The sequence below is a fragment of the Perissodus microlepis genome, chromosome 12 (assembly GCF_051167445.1).
Source record: "Perissodus microlepis isolate ML-2025 ecotype Zambia chromosome 12, ASM5116744v1, whole genome shotgun sequence".
In the NCBI taxonomy this organism is placed as follows: Eukaryota; Metazoa; Chordata; class Actinopteri; order Cichliformes; family Cichlidae; genus Perissodus; species Perissodus microlepis.
Genome location: NC_140472.1, coordinates 12,925,890 through 12,947,428, shown reverse-complemented (window position 1 = coordinate 12,947,428; position 21,539 = coordinate 12,925,890). Strand labels below are relative to the sequence as shown.

The following is a 21,539-nucleotide window of genomic DNA, read 5'->3' as shown; positions in this document are numbered from 1 at the left end:
ATAAAGCACAGTTGAAGTGGTTATAAACTGTCCAATCGTCCACCTCAGTTTTTATCCTTTCAAATTTCACGTTTGTTCCATTTATTACCACCATATGATGAGAGCATCTTTCCTCCTAATATCAGAAAGGCTTTTCCACATCAAAAAGCTTGTTGTTTTTTTCCTTAGACTTTATTGATCTGTGTAAACTCTCTGCAAAATCTTTACATGCAAAGTTATTTGCAAACATACATCTTTCCATTGCATGCACTATCTATGTACAAATACAGAGATTAAAGAAGAAACATTCCACTGAACTGGCTGAAACAAGAAGAAGACAGGTGTGGGTGTAGCTCAGGAGAAAGCCTGCTTTTGTTTTCTGCTCGTTTTGCTTTTTGAAACAGCAAAATGCCGATCATCATTTGACGATCACTGTGGCTGAAATAGCACAAATGCAGGACTGGAGGGTGTCTGAATAACTGCCACGAGGGGGCAGAGTGGTTTTACAGAGAAAACAAGACGCTGGAAAGATTTTATGTACAGGACCTCTCGTTCAAAGTATAAGATTAATGTCATAGTCTGCTACCGATAGAGTTGGACATGGTCATATTATGATGTGCTCAGCTGATTATTAGTCTATCCTGTGGATGCTAACAAACCAGCTTATTCAGATTACACCATAGTCGTTATAGTCATGCAGAATATGCCCTGTTGTATATAAAGTATTAACAGGAATGTTGTGGGGGAGAAGTGTAAACATTGATGGAATTACAATAGCATTGATTTCTTACAAAGTATATATATATATATATATATGTATCTGTATCTTGAACAACAAGACATTTCATGCATAGAATCTTTTTGTTTTCGTCTTTGTTATGACATTGGAATAACTTGCAGACAGCTGTATAAATTGAGGTCGATCCACTTTGTAAGGTGTGCTTTCCTTGGTTTTTTGTAATCAGTGAACAAACGCACACTAAAGCCTTGAATGATTGGGGTGTGGCAGACCGAGGAGGGTGGGGGAGGCTGTTTTGTGCAAAGGGTACATCGGGGTAAAAGCGGGCCATGACTGCCCCAGGCACACAAGAGTCACAAGCACAGTGCATGCAGGTAAAGCTGCACATACTAATGACATAACCTGTCCAGCCTTCTCTGCTTGTTAAGCGGAGCAGCCAAATTTGTTAGGGAAAGCTGTAAGAAACCTGACTCTGTGCATTCCATGTAAACACTGCAGTAGAAAACCTCTGAGGTGTCAGGGTGAACCGCTAGCTTCAGAGGAGTAGAGGTAGCAGGATGAAGTTCTTTTTTTTTTGTTTGTTTGTTTCCTGCCAGTTCTCACCGCGACAAAGAAATCAACTGGAAAGTAAACATCACGGTTCATTTTTCAGTTTCTCTAAACACATAGTTAATACTTTCCACAAACTCAGAGTTCACAGTTTAAATTACCATACAGAAAAAAACCTCCTGGTTTAAACTAAGTGCTCTAATTTTAAATCACAAATTAACAGCAACTGATTGAAGATTGATCTAGCTCATGGTCCACTGACTTATGAATCATCTGTTGTAATCAGATGTCTATACTAACCTGAGCAATGTATCATTATGTAAACATTTCTTCATGGTAATATACAATATGCTGAGAAAGTTGAAGTATCTGAAGGTGCAGCTGCATGTAGTGTTGTGTGTGGCGTGACATGCTTATACAGGTCAAGTGTTACACTATAGCGTGATGTCATCACGTGAGAAAACAAAGATAATACCTTTACAGTCTAATAAATTTTAAGCGTGAGCTCCGTCGAGCCTTTTTTTAAGCTTGAGCAAAGGTTTTGACAGATGCAGTAGCATATTGCTTTTCTTGTTCTGTGCAAGTCAAACATCATTTTCCTTTGCAAAGAACGTGTCAAGTTCGGCACAACGTGTAACATCGCTGACAGGCGTGATGGCCTTGCTGACAGATGTCTCAGCTACATTAACAAAAATTTCTAATTCATTTGCGCCATGATTTGTACCAGAGGCAGATTAAGTATCAGTGTAGGCAGAGGAATCGTTTATAAGGAAACGGGACAGAACAGTATACTAACTCAGGGAAGAGGGCAAACGGGAGCAGTGAATACAGAAGATTAAGTAATAAACAAGAACATGGTTAAAAAAAAGTTGATCAGGAGATAAATGCAAGCCAGCTAGGAAGGATAGTATGAGCACATGCTGTATGGTGCGATGGGGCAAGTGGTTAATCACTAGCAACGTGATTCTCATTTAACAAGGTGTGCCAGCGCTCAATCTTCTTGTCTTTGTTCTTCAAACACTCATACCAGTGCTTCAGCCTCTCTCCCTTGGCAGTGATACCCAATTGACATCCACCTGTGAGAAGAGAAGTGGGAGGAGGTGTGAAAGGCAGGTGGAGAACCTGTGAGAATATCACGTTTATTGCATCAAAACAGATCAAATGTTTACCTATGTAGTCATTGGACTTCCCAATATCGTAATCCCACACTGATATATCTAGCGTCTTCTTGGCCAGTTCACTGTGTTTGATGTCGAAACTGAATTCCTGAAGTTTGATAGGGACAATGAGACAGCCTTTAGCCTTTTTCATTTCTGATAGACCTGATATAAAAGATGGATGTAGCCTCCAGGTTTGCCAGTGCAAAAGAGCTTTGAGCCTGGAGTCTTTCTAATGGCCAGCAGGCTTTCCACAGTTAGAAGGTGGTGTAAAAAGAAGAAAAGCTGAGAAAATGACCCTACTTTGTACCTATTACCAACTTCAGGTAAATTATGGTCGTAATTAGAGTACAATGATTAAATGAGGCATAAAGCAGGATATGATGGAGGACGTAGTAACTTTGAGATTGACATGTCGCTATAGTTCAAATGAGCATTGTCCTTGGTTTCTGAGCCAGATGTATGCCTGGTAGCATGTGATGCTCAGAAACAAACCTGGATTTAGTTCTATCCGACTTCACAAACCAACGAGTGAAGTCATAGTGTCTACATCAATCTTTTATATGCAGTCTATGGTTGCTCAGAGTAAGACCATAGTAATGTAACTTGTGGAGGAGCTCATTTTTATTAACTGCAGCGTTTCCCTTTGAGCTCTCTTACAAACCTCGTTAAATTCTGGGTTCAGAGTCCTCTTCTTGATTTGTGTTTTGCACTTTCCCTTCTTCCCCATGTCAGGCTTCAGACATCTGTAAATTGCACATGTGCAAAATTGAATCTAGCGGCATGCATTAGCAGTGAAGTGTACTTATTGTTTGCTCTACCTACATTTTGACATATGGGTCCGAATAACCATTAGCATCCATGGCCGCCAGATGGACGCAGCGCACAACGCCTATAATGAGGCGGTTCTGCTGGGTGCTGTACATCAGGGATATCAGAATCCGACCACGCTCTTCTACCTCTGTGCCGTCTTTCCCCGGCTATGACAGAGAGAGGAGGTAAATAGTTCAGTAGGATTCATGATAAAAATTTGCATAAACTTGTGGGGGAATCCGTCATGTTTAGACATGTGTGGAAATAGCATTGCCTCATCCTCGTAGAGAGCGATCCCTCTGGCTGTGCCGGCTGTTGCGGTTTTCTTTGTCTGCGAGGGGGAGCGAGATTAGAGCAGGTCAAAAAGAGTCTGTGACAAATGGAACAAAGGCCTCTTTGACTATGTGTGAGTTTCACTCACAGGCACAACTCTCTCTAGACACACGTTGAAGTTTTTCTTCTGATTCATCTTCAGTTTCTTCAGTGCCACTCGGGTTTCCCCGATAAACTCATTATGCCCAAACTTGTCTTCGTCACAGACAGAGACCCTGAGAAAATTTTAAGTAACTCTTAATTATACAGACCGTTATGTCTTTAAATGCAAGGACAGATTCAGTTTGACATGTGACCACATGGCTGTTGATGCAAAGTAAAGCTTTAAGTGAAACAGTCTGAAGTTTAGTGTTCACCTGAGGGTCTTACGCTGCATGTCCTCATCTGTCAGGCCATGGTAGGTGAGCGCCTCATTCCACACAGGGTTGCGGGTGTTTCTCAGTGTCTTTGTGCGCAGCTTGTTCGACTGTTGGATTCAAGGTGGATCAGGAAAGGAAATATAATTTTCTAGATACAGTTAAACCTCCAAGTCATACTTGTAAGACTAAACCACAAGATGTCAGGCTTGAGCTAAGAGAAAGGTTTCTCATCAAATCAAACGTCTGAAATTGCCATCCTTCCTTTATTGCATAGCAGGATATTAAGGTTTTAGATATTTTAAAATAAGTGAAAGTTTAATGTAGGAAAGTACGTATTTTACCTTACTAGCCCCTGGCAGCAGATGAAGCTTGACATAAGGATCTGCCAGTCCATTTGAGTCCATGGGTTTCAGTCCCTGAGGAGAAACAGGGCAGGGTGTTCACCACACCACAAACGGCAGACAGCAATTAAGCTATAGTGCCATTCAGGGCCTTTTTAACATGACCCACTTGATTGAAATTGCCTCTTTGTGTGGGAGAATGAGCTGAATAGTGGTACCTTTGCTTTGAGGATGGTACAGTGGAGGCTGTTGCTTTCCTGTTCATAGTGAAGACTGAACTCTAGAGAGCCCAGAGTGGCTGAAAGAGATCCCGGACCAATCATTACACGAAGGTACAGGGAGACAGCAAGTCTGCTCTTGAACAATTAAGAGTGTAAATATAGAAAGATTGTCTTGTAATTAAACAACGCTCATCTTGTAAATTAAAGTGAGAATTGGAAACCAGCCCAGAATGGACTGAAAGGATGGACAAAAGGACTTGACCTTCATCATGAAACATTCTCAGGCTTCTATTTACCTTATGTAAACAGCAGGACAATCTTATTAAAAACAGGGAAATATAATATAAAAGAAATCAAGTCTCAAAGGATAAGGGAGGGAAAAAATAAAGACCAGCACGCTGCCCACTCAGACTTTCTTTGCATGAGTTTTATTGCCAAGCATAAGCAAAAGCATATGAATGTCTGGATGTAATTTTCAGTCCTTAAATGGTGCTAGTATGGTATTTTAGTCTGGACCAAGGCCAATATTCCTATATGATTGTGTCACTTTTATAGATGAAAATAAGCACTACTGGATTATAATTTATTAAAAGATTAAATATGCATATTATTTTTACTGGTAACAAATCACTAAAAATCAAAACATGCAGATATTAAGTTAAGATATGCTGAAATTGTTGTTACTTGTTAAGTAAAGAAGTCGTATCCAACTGGGCTACATCACATCCCCATAGAGAACAGACACATAAAATCATTGCTATTTCTGACATGTTCCCTGCTTACACTGGGGACTAAATCCCACACAAGGGATCTATAACATGTTCCGCCTCCTGTATCTTAAATTTTTTTTCCACAGCTTAATTGTCCTGGACCTCAATAAAATAAATTAAAACCCAATTCCCCAGAGACAGAATGAGGGTTGTTTGACGCCGGAGGCCAAAATCATGACTGGCGGGTTATCATCCTCATCATTAAAATGGGATATATGAAAACAGTGACTAGATGCATCGCTACTGATGTAGCTCTACATGTTTCTCTGCTTTACTTCCTCCGATTTTTTTATATTCTGGTCACATATGGTGTTTATTCGTCATTTTTAACTCAGCTCGACAGACACTGCCAGAATGATATTTACCGTTTGCTTGGACTATTGGGCAATTTATTAAATGAAGTGCACATGAATTATTTTAGTAGGAGCGAACTAAATTGCAGAAATGAAGCCAAAGATGTGATTCAGTATGCCCGAGGGAAACAGATTTTGCCAAATTAAGGGAATCAACACCCAATACTGTACGCCTTACAGAAATAAGTTATTCCTGATTTGAAGAAAACCCCAAAACCAAACCCTTATCTTTTGTTATTTGCTTGAAATCAGTGGAGACAAATCAAACTGTACAGAAAGGGAATTTAAAACAATACACATCAGTCATGTCACTCCATGAGAAGGGTGAGCAGATGGTGTACTCACTGGCTTCATCCGAGTCATAGTCATTGACTTCCTCCTCCTCGTCAGCTGGGGGAGGTTGCTGTCGGGCAGGAGGGGCACCGTAGGCAGTCGGCTGCCTCCTGTCCTCTCTCACTGCAGGAGGCGCTCTCTGCTCCGGAGGAACTGCACCAGAAGAGTAAGCACCTCCATCTCCGACCATTGAACCTACAACCACATTCAGTTGTCTCAGACAGCAAGAAATGACACTACTGAGGATTTCTCTCTCTCTCTAAACACAAAGAGCTGTTTCTCACCCTGCGTCAGGTTGGTGGATGCACAAGGCTGTGGTCTGGTGCTCTGGACAGGCACCATCTTCTTCATCACCACTGGGCTGCCCTGCCCGGCCTCTTCTGGGCCAGCCCCGCCTGAGGCCATGCGCATAACTGGTTTAGGGGCCACAGGTGGGTAACCAGGACGGCCCTGTGGCTCGGGCCCTAAAAATAAGCATGAATCACATTATTCAGAACTTACATACTGCGCATAGGGAAAAAGTGCATAATAAGACCACTTCAGGCTGCTACTGCAGTGGATTCTGTAATACTCCGCGGTCTCTCCAGATACTTTTGATGTTGTAGCTTTTTCGTAGCACAGGCATTGACCTACATACGCTACAACAAGCTGTGGCAGCCAGCAACCATACATGCAGCAGCTATGCAGACTGCCTCTCTTGTACGGGGAACTCACACTGCACAGGTAATCACGCTGAAAGTGTGAAATGATGCTGTGCGACCCATCATGCCAGCACCACCTGGAGGCTCATTCCACGCCACAGCATGCGACTTCCGACAGCTTAATTGAGCTCTTCATGCCCCCCTCCTCTGCGACAGTGGGCGGCACAGCCAAATTTGGGTAGGAGATAAAAGGTTTGATGGCAGGGAAAAGAGCAATGAGAGGTGGGGCTGCATTATCAGAAAGGCTGATCTAAAGAGACTGAAGAGGTGGTGTTTGAAAAAGTCACACTGAAAATTAGAAATATTAATTTTCCAAAAAGTGCAACTTTTCACTTTCTGAGCGGAAGCTAGTTAGCCTGCTTTGGTAGCTTCACACCTGGCCACCATAAAATAGCCAGGGTGGTGACGAAGGGGAGGAAATGAACCACTAGCACATCATAAAAACAGAATACTTAACAGAACACTGTCAGATGCCAGGAAGCGAGAGGAAAACGCATTCATATAGCAGATCTATCTTAAAAGGTTTATAGATATTGAACTTGCCTGAAACCTGTTGTTCAGAGGCAAGAGCCTCATTTTGATTCTGACCTAAGACATAACACAGACCAACTGTTATAGATAGATAGATAGATAGATAGATAGATAGATAGATAGATAGATAGATAGATAGATAGATAGATAGATAGATAGATAGATAGATAGATAGATAGATAGATAGATAGATAGATAGACTAAAGTTGAAGCAAGCTGTGTCTACCTGGTGCTTGTTGTTGGGTTACTGTCTCCCTGGGCCCAGAGGCTTTTGGCTTCTGGGGCTCTGCTGCCTCTTGGGCACCTGTCTCTTTTGATTTAGATAATGGCATCGGTGATGGCAGGAAATGCTTCGGGAAACCTTTGAAAAACCAGGCACCAGATCTCTTCCACACCTGAGAAAAGAGGAATAGCATATGTTTTATCGTCTTTTTCAATGGATTATTGTTTTAATTGTAATTTTATCTCTCAGTTTAAAGCGCTCACCTCTCGCTGCTCTCTGCAGATCTTGCACAGCCACACAGCGCGTGGCCGACTGCCACACTGTGTGCCACACTTGGTACACATGTTCTACACAACAGATTAGAATAAAGATTACCAGCTGCTTGCCATTTTCAATGTTATTACAAATATACGGCTGACCTATTGGATTTTCTTAACCTTTAGCGTGAATCGCAGCAGAAGAGCTGACTTATTACCAACCTTTTTGCAGTCCTCGCACACCACTGAGCTGACCCCAGGTGAGCCCAGCTGCTCTCCACACAGCAAACAGCGGGACACTCCATCCCCACACACAGTCTTTTTCATGTCGTCCAGGCGGTTTATCAAACGCCTGCAGCAGCACAGAGCGAAATCTCACTTAAAATGTCAACAATTATTATCCCAAGTCAAAATATATGTGTGCAATCAGTCTCAGAAGAGAAACTACTGCAGGTCTTACCCAATTCTCTCCTGCTCCATGGCCTCCATTTTCTCAGCACGGGCGATCACACTGTTTATAATCTCCTTCTCTTCATCGGTGAGGTCTGGACCGGGACCGGGGCCTGGCTGCATGGTCCAGTTGCCCCTGTAAGCCAAGCATACTCTGCAGTTGAAGGTGCACTATATGATTTAACTATACCAATCACACATTTACATGCAGGCATTGAGCAATGAATGAATGAGCATGCATTTACTGCATCAGCACATTGCTGCCTAATGCAATAAGACAGGAGTTTATCTACTTACTGTTCTTTATCACTATGTCACAAATCACATATCAGACAGATGCAGGTGAAAAGAGGAAGGCACAGTTAGGTGTTGATGTGGCCATATGAAAGGTTTACTAGAAGAAAAATTGTTCTGAGCATCAGGCTTACCTAGCGTGCATGTTCCTCTGCCTGTCATTGGACACCCAGCGATCCGAGCTGCTGCTCATCACTGTGTCTGTCATGCTGCTCTGTTGCAGTCTGTGGGATAGACAGAGAGACAGAAGGCATGGATAAATTCAGCATGAGGTAGTCAAACAAGCTTTAACTGATGTCATAAAAACTCTCTAGCTATATCTCAGAGCCACACTTTTACCTTTCCTGAACCCTTATCTCGTGCTTATGCAGCACCAACTTAATTGCCACCGGATTGCTCTCTCATCAAAAAAGTCATTTCCTACAAATGTGTGAGCCAGGACAGAGCCAACATCAAATTGAAAAGTCACCAGCTACACTTCCTTTTAATGTCACAGCGCAGGGTTAATTAAAATGTCCATCAGAAGCCAAAAAAAAAGTAGAATCTACAAAAATCAAATATCATTCCCAGAAAAGTAACTTTTAGCTTCTTCATCCACTTTGCTTCCAATGAATTTGCATAAGCATGAGAAATACACCAACTTTCAAAGGGGCTTGCATTGCCAGATTTACCGCCTAATCAGTATCGTGTCCTCTTGCCAAGCCTGTTTCAATATATAGTTCCAGGAAAATATTCAAGCAGTGAATGGAAGCAAGAAAACATTTCAGAAACACCACAAACTGATCTGTAAAATACACGACAGAGCTACAGCGACATAAGCGTTTCCTGTAGGGGGAGAGACGCTTACTGGGCATATAACAATGGGAATGACGCTCATGACAAAACGAGCCTTCTTGTGCATGATGGTGCAGAGTGAAATGATGCAATATGAAGTGAAGTGAGCGGTCTAGATTGTTTGAATTTAGATGCGCCTTCACTGTCAGGCCTGTGGAGATAAAGCTGCGCAAATTGGGGGTGGCAAGGTCAGTTATTTGAGCAGCTGTTAGTGAAGCCATAAGAATCGCTTCCTGTTTGTGAATCTGCACAAATCAAAGAAACAGATGGTTACGTGCAGCAGGAGTCGCTCAATTATGCAATGACACCACAGCTATGACTAAGAGTCTTTTTACAGCATTTCTGATTGGTCATAGTGTGTTAACGCCTTTTTTTTTAAATACCATCAAGTTATCAACTCGTTTGGCCCCAGGGATGTTGGTGAAGCTGGGTATGGAGGTGGGTGCTATGGGGGCAGGGGAGACTAATGTTTATAAGACTATTTATAAGACTTCACTTGGAACTTATTGACGCTCCATGAAGAATCTGAACTGGACTGGTTATAGACAAGGAGAGAGTCACTGTTGCCGAGGAGGATGCTAAGGATGGCTGTGTCATCAGAGTATTTAAAGTAAATGTCAGCTTTTGCTGTCACTGATGTACATGATGCAAAATAAACCCCATAACAAAACAAAACAAAAAAAATTGACAGAGAACAGAGTGAGTACTAATAATGACAGTGAGAAAGAGTGCGTGTTTCATCCATCCATATGATACACTAGCAATGTAATTTAATCTCAGACTGATATGGTAAAGATAATACGACACCATCGACAGAAATCACTGAGGCAATTGCCTACGAGTAAGACTGCTTTCTGAGTGTGTGTGTGTGTCTGTGGGCACTCCTGCGACTGACAGAGGGCTGTATCAATCCTCTGCCAGACAGTACATGGAGCAATTGGATCCACAGTGTATGTCATGAGGGAAAGTACCTGCATTCAGAGAAGACTGGCAGGTTCGAAACTGAAGCAACCAGACAAACTAAGAACCTTTCTTGTGCTTCAGATACCAGTAACTGTGTGTCTTTTGTCTTGTCTTGCTTCACCCCTAACTGGTCAAGCAGATGGCTACCCATCTCTGAGCCTGGTTCTGCCAGAGGTTTCTTCCGGTAAAAGGACGTTTTTCGTTTTGCTCATAGGGAGTCGTTTGATTATTGAGGGTTTTTTGCCTGTATTATTTTAGGGTTTTGTATTTACAATGTAAAGCCTTGAAGCTTTTGGGCTATTTAAATACATTTTCATTTAATTTTTCAAAACTGAGGTGGTGTATAACATAAAACCACCTGGTGGAAATCTGGCAGCTAATTAGGTAAAATAAGAAGCATTATTGTTTAAGAAAGAGCGAGCAGGTCAAATGTTTCAGAATGAAAGATGTGGAGACCATTTGTAGGGGCTACATCTGTGATGGGAAAGGGGCGAATTGGTGGGCACAGCATGGGTAATTAGCCCGTCTGGGAGTAGTCAGAGAAAAGCTTGCTCATTTAAGCAAGAGAATACCAAACCACAGTGTGCATGCTTTCAAACAACATGTCATCTTAATAAGAGTGTAAGTGCTACACTGGCCTGCCTGCAGTCCTGCCCATTGAAAACAGTTGGTGCTTTATGAGATGTAAAACTTTCAAGCACCTAAGATCTATATCAGGGAAGACCTGAAAAGTACTCTGCTCTTAAAATTACAACGATCATTCATCATGGTTCCCAAGTTGTTGAGTGTTTTAAAGCATGAGGTGATGCAAAACAGTGTTGATGTTGCCTCTCTTTTTTTGCAGTGCAAATCTTTTTTTGCAGTGTTTTGCTGGTATATCAAAATCAAAATGTCCATATATTATTACAAAAATCATCATTTTTGTCACTTTGAAGCTTTGGTATGTTGTCTTTTAAGTATAAAAACTTAAATAAAGCCTATTAAATGATTTGTAAATTGTTGCATTCTGTTTTTATCTATACTTTATGCATCATTGCCGCTCTTTGGATAATGAGGTTTAATATGTTGGAGGCGGGATTTAGCCAAAAATGCACAATGTTAATGACAAAAAAGGAAAAATGAGAAGTCACTGTGGTACTTGTCTTCAGCATTTCAAAGCAGGAAAATCCAGCATTGTAGAAACTTGGAGAGAGTAAAAGCAGTAGCAAAAGGGAGGGGTGCACCACTCATTCAGCTGCTCATATTATACTCCGTAACATCGGGCTCCATACCTTTTGAGGTCTAATCTGTTGTACGTCTGCCTGCAGGATTCATGAAATTCGCTGTGCTATCAATAGGCACTCTGGGTGTGGGCTTTTCCTTCTGATGCAGCGCCTGCATCTAGCCAACACTAGCAGCACAGTCCTCAGGGAGCCTGGTCTTTTTCCACTTTTTCAGCAGCAGACTGACAGATCAGACATAACTCTGACCACACCGTGTATTTTATGCACTGACGCTCTGAAGTGCGGCCCTCCTTCACTTGCCAAAATAAATTACGGCACTTTTGTCTAACATTATTGTCCTGCAGAGGTGGATGGAGAGAGACAGATGGGAGGCTACGTTCAGACTTGGGCAAAGTAACGACTGACTCAGACTAGCCCGAGCTCTCTGCTCAGGATAGATATTACTGCATCACAGTAGTGGGTTCTTTGCTGAAGTGACAAACCAATTAATATTCAGGAGATAGTCTGAAGGATCACATACACATAAAGAGCTGTCACTATAGGATGTTATGCTTTAGTTTTTTGAAAGTAGTGCTGGTTTCATTGGTTGTAGTTTAAATTCTCTCAAAAGGTTTTAAATGTACTGTAACTTTGAAAATTGTATCCAAGACCAATTATAATGAACTGTCTTGCCCAAAATGTCATACTGGGCCTTGTTTCTGACATCATTTTAACCCTCAGACTCCATCCTCTATACTTCTCAGCTTAACTGGTAAAAATGACTCAGTCAGGTGGTGGATTCCTCTCTGAGGAGAAGCACATATTCTCTGTTATTTATTAATTTGTTGTTTATTCTTCTGTAAATGTTATGAAACCTTTACAATGGGAACTGTGCAAATGGCCACACCATACCGCCAGGAGTAGCTAGTAACAGATCATGTGTGAGATGACAGCAGGAAAGACCAGAGGGAGAGCATCGACTCAAGACTGATCACCATAAGTCATGGACGCAGCGGGATCTCTCTATAGAGAGAATTTCATATGGGGGTGGAGAGGACCGATTTAGAAACCTGTGTCTCCTCCTCAGGGCCTGAGAGACTAGTCAATACAAATCTACATCTGTGCATCTTCAGGGGTCTACGTACACACAACTCCCTGAGCACAGCCTGGACGTTTTGCATAAGCTTTTAGCAAACACAGCTATCCATTCTCCAGTTCAAGAAAATCATCAGCAAGAGTAACCCATTTCGAGTCCAGTCAGGCACTTTCACAGATTAATGTTGTTGTATATCTTTCAATAGTAGGAGTATGACTCATTACTGCATAATATATGACTTGAAAACAAACAGACTGGGAAAAAGCACCTTGTTACAGTAATGTCTTGAGTTTTCAGTAGAGAGCTGAGGAAAGCAGGCAGTGACAACAAATCAGTGGGGCTTCTTTGGAATGATTCACCATGGGCCACTGTAAGTGGGATGTAAGGATAGAGCAAAGCTACCTCCTGTACTGAAATCTGCAAACAAAAGCAAGGATTTACTCGAATAATATACAAGCATTTTGTGCTCTAACAATACTGCAATTTTTAAATTGCCATTGATCATTATTTATGAAAGAAACATGAACGGTTCGCAAATCTATTTTGATGAAGCAGACAAACTAAATAATCAAAATTACTGCCAAATGCTAAACGTATTATATTATTCCGAATTTGATAGAGGACAACTGTCTGCAGCGTAACCAAGGGCTTTATCAATCGCCTGACACCCTGCTACATGTCCTACTTATAAATGCATTAAATATAATGACACTGAAACGCTACAAGGTACTACACTTGAATTCCAGGGCAACAATTCCCTCGCCATCCTCCACAAAGGATATTTGTAAAATGGGTTAATGAGAATCAGAGATCAATGCAGATTTACACAATTGGTTTCCCTTTGATTTATATTTCATGTGTTCAAAAACTTTTGAATGCATAACGGAAGTTCTCTTAACAATCTAACATACTCAACACGCAAAACCAGCAAACAAAGAAACACTTGATTATTGTGAAAGGTGAACGGCAATGTCATCGCTAAAAAAAAATGGTGCAATGCAAAATACAACAAATCACTTTCAAGTTTTAAGATAAAATCATAAAGAAAAAAGAAGGACTTAAAGGAGAGTTTAAGAAGTGACGAAACATATTTTACTTCATCCTGATTTTTCCTCCTCTACCATCTGGTCTGGCAGTAAGTCAGATTGTGTTATGTATTATGAAAGAGAACACAAACAGGAGAGTCTTGGTTGGCCTAAAGTTTTAGCTCAAGTCCTGTGGTGATCTGGAACATCATGCCTTCTTTTTTAATTCACTTCCTCACACACTGACTTTTTTGCCAAATGCTAATTAAATCCAGAAAAGTAAAACATTCTGGGCAGACGGAAGGCGCAAGCGAGCAGCATTGCCGGCATATGGATGAACTACTATCACATCCTGAGAATTAACCACTACTCGATAAATTTGAGTAAGAGATTCGAATGATGGAGAAAATAATTTAATGTTGAAAACGATCTACTTTTGGAAAATGATGGATGGTCTGTAAACGCAAGCCTATATGTGAGCTGTCTATAGACCACTAAAGTTCTCTTCAAAACACGAATTACTCAACAGCATTTTGACTCACTTGTAAGCTACATGTGATCAGAAAAGTACAACCAGCTGCTCCTTCGCAGTCAGCGGTGACGTGTGAGGTAGAAACTGAAGGTCTTTTTTTTATAGGCTGTAAAATGTTCTGTGTTATATTTTTGATTAGGCTATAAACACAAGATTGGAGTACACTGTGCAGTAAGGGTCATGAATGGTAATTGACTTGCCACCTTTAGCAGTAAAAAAAGAAAAAAAACCCTGAAACAGGAACGCCTGCAACCACAAAGTAAAAAGGAAGAGTCAAATGTGCTCCAGTCATTCGCATCATAAAATCACATCTCTGCATGTTGTAGTTTGGAAGACAGGATAACCACTTTAGCCCATATTTGTTCTCAACAACTATTAAATGTGTGGGGATAAACAAAAGCTCCTGATTTCAACAGGATGGGTCCAGTAATATGATAACCAACTCATTTTTATCTGCAGTTTAAGGAGCTGACTTATCACGTGAAATTTCCCAACATCTGTTCGATGGATTGCAAAGCTGACACATTATTTTGATTGCACGGTATTGCATGATTGCATTGTGTAAGTGTATACTCTTTTACTTCAAAGCAAGCATCCCATTCATCTGTAATGTATATTTGGCAGTTCTTAACGCAATTAAAACATCTGGTTTTTCAGATTTTATCAAAGGAAACATACCATGACTTGACATTAAATAAACAGCGACGCCAAATTTAAATAAATTAAATCTAAATCGCAAAATTACATTTATGATCATTTGGATTTATAAACTAAGTAGCTTAACAGATCTTGATGTCAAATTCTCACAATGTCTCAGAGTGAGTGGGGAGAGGGTAGGAGCCACCAAAAGGTAGCCACCCACTCCCAGTAGCATGACACAACTCCATCCTCCATAGAGGACTGTGAGATGGCAGCATAGCAACACACTGAAAGTTGGACCTGGGCAACACTATAAAGCACTGCACCGTGAAATGTTCTGCTGCAAGAGGAACACATCACTCAGCATTTCTTAATTATTTACAGCTCCCACCCCCGTTGCCATTCACTCTGTGTAAACCCTCTCCTTAAGGCAGTAGTGTACGCTTTATGCACTGACCACTATCAAACAAGGATTTGGGGAGGAACAGATCGCATCGGGTGGAACAGATTGAGAAACTCTGTTTAGGGCAACAGTGTGGATGTTAGTCTTTTAGGTCTGTCGCATTGACAAATTATCCGTGCTTTCACTCAGACAATGGCGCTGACAGGGACCATCTGCAGAACCATCTGCGAGGACTCTTCACCTCTCAAATGTGAGAGCGTTGTACCGTTTTAAATACACACAACTACATCCTCTCGGCAGGCATGGATCCAGGTCCCGCATCGTTGGAGAACAAACAGGAAAAACCATCCAGTGACCAAACAAGCTATCATGCTGATACCCTGCTATAATTGTTGGCTCCATCCAGTCAACCTAAATCTGGCTGGTGCAGATTTTTTTTCTTTTATTCAGAAATCACAACAAGGCTGAATTTGCAGTCGACAACCAACAGATCCTAGCAATCCTCAGATTTAGCTGAAAACGCCATCTGACCAGCATATTGATTTACATATAAATCAGATTCAACTTTTAGAATCAAAGGGAGCTGAAGAGAAAATCTGAAACCTTAACCATAAAAAACACAGCGAAAAAGAACAGTTGCTTAATCAACAACAAAACTCCACATGGCATAACATCTGCCATCAGTTAAAGTGCAATACTGCCACCCACTATGCTTAAGTGTCAACGTGATAGTTACTGGTGCTGCACTATTTTTTGTGTGCATTATTAATATTCTTTAAATATTTCATATTTTAAATATCACAGTTATCACCAACTCTGTTACATCACAAGTCTCCTAATATAGCAGAGAATGCTTTTATCCGAGCCTCCTTTTAAAGCTAAGTCAGTCAACAGCTACAGGACGAGGGAACACTCAATTACCGGCACTCTAGCAAGAGCCTGCAGTGAGTTTCAGATTTGCTTGGCTGATGGTGATTCATCCTTGTATGCCCCAGAAGCAAGAGGTGGGACTGGCTGCTGATGCACCGGCCGGTTATGTTCCCTCGGTTTCTTCAAATCTTATGTCAGAGGTAACAGATAGGGGTATTAAATGTCTGTTTGTAGTCTTATGAGACAAAACTACATGGTTCATAAGATGAAAGAAAACACGTCAGGTCTCTCTTAGTCTTACTGCCATTACTCTCTCCCCTGTAAAGATCTGGTTCAGCTGTGGGATATCTGACTCTCCCTCTTGTCCCACTACCAAACTAGCAGGTACAATGCCCCTGGGTGTTTTTAACAAATCTGTGTTGGCAAACTGTTCTGGCCTGGAAGCTGCAACACTAACAGCAAGCTTCTTTGCAACTTTTGAGAGAAAAACCTCTGTCGGGAGGCTTCCTGCAGGCGTCACTCTGAAGACCATCATTGCAGCTGCAACATATGTAAAGCGCTGATTAGAATGAGTGTAAAATAAGGGTCAGGGATTAGAAAGGGTAGTGGAAAGGTGGAAAAGGGGTTTCGAGATAAGCTAGTGTTAATTCTATTTTGGATGTTTAACTCCTCACTCTGCTGGGGGAACTTTGTTAAAAGGCCACATTCATTACTTCTGCTTTCTCCAATATGCCACACCATTTAGGTGTGAGCACCATTTAGCTCGAATCACCACATTCGGATAAGTAAGTGAATCAATGCTTATCCACCGCTGATGAGAATAAGAAGATGAAGCCACTCCCCTCTGGAGCTCGGACGCAAATGGCAGAATAAAATCTCCTCTAACAGAATTTAAACACAGAACACAAAATCTGCGTAGATTTACAGTTAAAAATTGTGTGATTTAGGCCCGAAGCTGCATGCATAGATGGTGACGAGCACAGAAAAACATGGAGTCATGCACCTTTACCAACTGTGGCCATGGTAACAGCAAGATCAGAAGATGAGAATGAGAGTGATTAAACTCCACGTGTGTGTGTGTGTGTGTGTGTGTGTGTGTGTGTGTGTGTGTGTGTGTGTGTGTGTGTGTGTGTGTGTGTGTGTGTGTGTGTGCAGTGTGTCTGCATAGTAGACCACACCTGTGCCAAATTTTCAGACCCATGCAAACCAGGTCATTGTTACAAATGTTGTAAAGAAACGTGGTTAAAGAATAAGGGTATGGCTGCCTTGTATGCTTGTGTGTTAAATAATGCATACAGCATGCAAAGCACTTCATTCCTCCATCTTTCACCCCCCCCCCCCCCCCCCCCCACACACACACACTTTTCTATAAATACCCATCATTCTTACTCTTTTACTCTTGTTTTATGTGACCAGATGTGAAAACAACTGATCTCCTCCGATATCTTTTCTTAATTTCATTCCTTCCACAACAATAGGCTAGCAGGCAGGGAGAAAAATACAAAGACAGGGGACATCAGGATAAAGGTGTCGTTCAATCACTACTGGGGCTGCTTATGTGCAAGGATGCAACTGCAGATATCGCTCAGACCATTCATTCAGTCTTTTCTCCCCTCCCCCATTTAATCCACATGCTTCAGGTCTGTAGGAGGAGTTGGGAGATGGTGGAACTGGAAGGCAGAGCCCAGCTTCCTTTCTCTGTCCTCTTTCCATATTAATGTCAGAATAAGAATGAACTAGTCCAACCCATTACAGCGCGCGCGCACACACACACACACACACACACACACACACACACACACACACACACACTGCTTGGGCATTCCAGGTTTAATAATAATAAGAGCCCTAGGGTGCAGTAAAAGATAACATCACAATAAGTAGTCAACTGAATCACCTGCTCTGTGTCACAGCTGGAGTTGAGAAGCAGCCCTCCCCACATCAGTGATCAGCTTGATGTTTTTCCTCTATAGTCTGCAAGCCTCCAGCATGCGCTCCTTGAAAATCCTGCAGCAACGCCCAGGGACTGCAACCACACAGTCTCCCACATGACTTACCAGGTCTGTTTTCTTACATCAGATCTACAACAACAAAGCACTTCATTTGCTGGAGGAGCCGGGCTCTAGTCTTGTTTTATTAAATCTTTTTTATAAAGGGAGATGGGGGCTGAACCTACTGAGGTACACCTAGAGTGTAGCCATTCATGAATAAACTTAGTCCATAATCATAACACCAAAGTAGGCAGTAGTAAATCAGTTCAACACCAGCTCTGCATGAATGACAGCAAAAAATAAAATAAAATAAAATAAATAAATAAAATTCTGCAGCAGGCTCACGTCTTCAGAATGATGTACCCCCCAAAACACAAAGGATTCACTGAAATGTTCATTGTTATAATTGAAAGCTATAGGTTAATTATCAGCACGCATACTGAGTGCACTGCACACTCCCTCACAATCCTCCCCTTCATTCAAACGACTCAGTAAATAACAGGCTCATAAAAACCCATGATATGTGTTCCAGCAAATTAATAAAAACAGGCAATAAAACGAGCTCCCTAGTAAGCGATTTCTATTCCCCGTGTCTTCTGAATGAAATGCTGCATCCATTCAACTTGCACAGGCTAAAGAGAAATTACAATGGGCTGTCCAAACGCAATAATCTCACAGAAATGTTTCGGGTGAGGATGTAATGTTTGAAAATCATTCGAAGGAGATCGCACAGCCTACCTGTGAATCCAGCCCTGTCCCTCTCAGGGAGCTGTCAGGGAATGATGCGGACTAAATTTCTGTGCAGCGCTCGGATCCGACCACGGAGTTAGTCATTGCGCATGGTGCCCGTCACAAAAGCCTGTGGTTTTATTTATTTATTTTGCCTGGAAGAGTAATCTGTTGCTGAAATGCACAGTGGATCACCCCAGTGCGTGGGAACTGGTCTTCTATCCTGTGCGGAGGATGGAAAGCCCTTGGTACCCTGGGCAGGAAACCCCTGGATATGAAGTGATAACACTGATGCTCAAGTAGGCAGTCATCACCTGATCCAATTGTCTCCATAACACATTGTCTAAATTTGTCTCGTCATCCAGCAGTCTGTCTTTATGGCGCGTAAACGTGGATTATAGCTTTAAAGGTTGTTCTTTTAAGCCGTTTTTTATTTGAGTCACTTTTTTAAAAATATATTAATCAACCATGGGGTTTGTTTTTATTCTTCATATGTATGTGCCTACAAGAATCTTTATATTTTCTGTAAGATAAAATTAGCAGAAACTTTTATTTCCCCTGGCGCATCTTCTTCTTTTTCTCCTTCTTCTAGTCCTTTTTAAAGGATAGTTTTAACTATGTCATTTTCAAGAAAAAAAAAACAGTAAAGTTCCAACATCAGTGACTCAATTACCGGAGTTTGCCGGCGAGTGAATCCTACTGTGAAGATACTGCGCCATCTAATGGATCGAATAATAATTGCGCGAGGTAAAGGATGAATGCATTTCTTTAGTTGAAGGTTTTGAATTAACCTAAAATGATTCTTTTATTATTATTATATTATTCTAATAAGTTATTTGTAACGTGAATGAAATCAACAATCGCCACGGTCATAAATAACCGTAGTCACAGTGGTTATGGCCTGCACTTTATGGTTGTTACAGTGTGGAGTTGCCGCCAATGACTGTAGAAAACATGGACGACGCGACAGCGCCTCCTCCCATTGTGCAAAAATGAAGCCAAAATATCCCGCATGTGGAGGCTGCCATCTTGCATTTTTGGAGCCAGAGTCTGCGCAGTAGTGACTTGAGGTGGAGCGACTGTGTCACGCTCCCGCCCACACACCCGCTGGACCTGACCTCAACCACGCCCCCTAAACTTTTTACGTAGCCCGTCTGCTCCAGTTTATTTGCTGATGGGTTTACCGCGACTGACTACTCGTTCGATTAAGGTAAATACAACCATGTCACTGTTATGAAAAAGACACACAGCTTAACATCTTAAATTCTACAACATCTAAAATCACCCTGTTGTTAATTCGTTTGCTAGATTAGCCGCTAGCATACTCGAATAGTCTGTATTATTGAAGGATTCAGCACTCCATACGTTTTGTTATCCATTTTTAGAAAGCGATAAGATCAGCTGCACACTCCACAGAGGCCCAGAGTTACTGTTAATATCAAAAATGTAATGCTGTCCTTTGATATTTTAACATTTAAGACTGAGTGTAATGGATCTAAAACTGTTTAAATCTTCAGAGCCGTCTACAGCTTGGTAACATGGAAACTTTAAAAACAGCAGCAGCAGGTTTTAGTAGTGTAGTTTAATTTGTTCTTTAATTTAATAATAATTTAATAATTGGGGCGATCGTGGCTCAAGAGTTGGGAGTTCGCTTTGTAATCGGAAGGTTGCCGGTTCGAGCCCCGGCTTGGACAGTCTCGGTCGTTGTGTCCTTGGGCAAGACCCTTCACCCGTTGCCTACTGGTGGTGGTTAGAGGGCCCGGTGGCGCCAGTGTCCGGCAGCCTCGCCTCTGTCAGTGCGCCCCAGGGTGGCTGTGGCTACAATGTAGCTTGCCATCACCAGTGTGTGAATGTGTGTGTGAAAGGGTGGATGGCTGGATGTGTAAAGCGTTTTGGGGTCCTTAGGGACTAGTAAAGCGCTATACAAATACAGGCCATTTACCATTTACAATAATAGAGTCCATATTATATCAACAGCTACATTCACCCTGGGGAGAAACTAGTGAGGGAGACCATGAGGCCTAAGCTGGGTTTCTGGGCTCCAGAGGTTTGGAGAAACTTCTTCCCTTTCTTTCATCACAGCTGTCCTGTGCCAGAAGTTCTGTTGACCCACTGAGAGAGGCTTCATTTGAGAAACACCAGGAAGACTGACGCTCATCGCATCGATCGAGCAGGACTCATGATCTTCACAAGCAGCTCACTCACAGGGAAATCTTCAGCACTCCTCCGTAGGCCCGCCCCAGAAGATGGATACACCCAGCATTTCATGAACACTGTGATGGAGACCTTTGGTTTGTGTAATGTTATAAATACTCGGTTACTCCCCAGAGGCTCTGGACTTTTACATAAAGATATTATATTTAGTCCTGTAGAAAGTTATATATTTAAAAATATATGATCCTCTCTGGTTACTCTGGTATGAATAACTCTGAATTACTTTATAGTAAATAACACACTATCTGCAAAAAACTGTGAAAAATTCCAGATCACAAGTTTGATCACAAGTGACGACCTTTGACCTTCATCAGGCTTTATTTAATTGTGTCAGAGAAAATCAAATGTGCTCGTCATGCAGCTGAGTACATCAAGTGTTTAAAACGGAAGCTGTGCAGGTCTGAGATGAGCAGCTCTCTGAAACACCAAACTGAGGTCCTGTTAATGCTGATATATAGTGACACAGTTACAGGGGTGATTAATCCTTTTGACTTTTTGTCTTTAACTTTATCAATAAAAGAGCTGCAGCTTTCACTGACAGCACATGTGGTACTTTAACCTTTGTACTGTTTTCATCAGTTAATTTTGCAGTTAACATGTGGAGATGTTGGATGATCTGTCTGCTTCAGATCCTGGGT

General features: G+C 41.7%; 1 protein-coding gene across 4 annotated transcripts; it reads right to left on the bottom strand.

Moving 5' to 3' along the window:
- Window positions 1-149: 149 nt before the first annotated feature.
- LOC146375905 (rabphilin-3A-like) lies at window positions 150-18,971 on the bottom strand. Of its 4 annotated transcripts, none has more exons than XM_084946173.1 (19): window positions 18,697-18,971; window positions 8,538-8,627; window positions 8,407-8,418; window positions 8,120-8,245; window positions 7,882-8,011; window positions 7,666-7,749; window positions 7,406-7,574; window positions 7,192-7,236; window positions 6,232-6,411; window positions 5,960-6,142; window positions 4,489-4,568; window positions 4,271-4,345; window positions 3,927-4,036; window positions 3,659-3,785; window positions 3,512-3,568; window positions 3,250-3,404; window positions 3,089-3,170; window positions 2,437-2,533; window positions 150-2,343 (listed from the first exon to the last, which is right to left on the bottom strand). In XM_084946173.1, the coding sequence occupies exons 2-19, from the start codon at window positions 8,609-8,611 to the stop codon at window positions 2,213-2,215; spliced, it is 1,917 nt and encodes a 638-aa protein (XP_084802299.1). In that variant the 5' UTR covers window positions 8,612-8,627; window positions 18,697-18,971; the 3' UTR covers window positions 150-2,212. The 4 variants fall into 4 exon arrangements, with proteins under 4 accessions (XP_084802299.1, XP_084802300.1, XP_084802301.1 ...); XM_084946174.1 differs by lacking the exon at window positions 18,697-18,971 and adding an exon at window positions 17,865-18,002; XM_084946175.1 differs by lacking the exon at window positions 8,407-8,418.
- Between the last annotated feature and the right edge of the window lie 2,568 nt (window positions 18,972-21,539).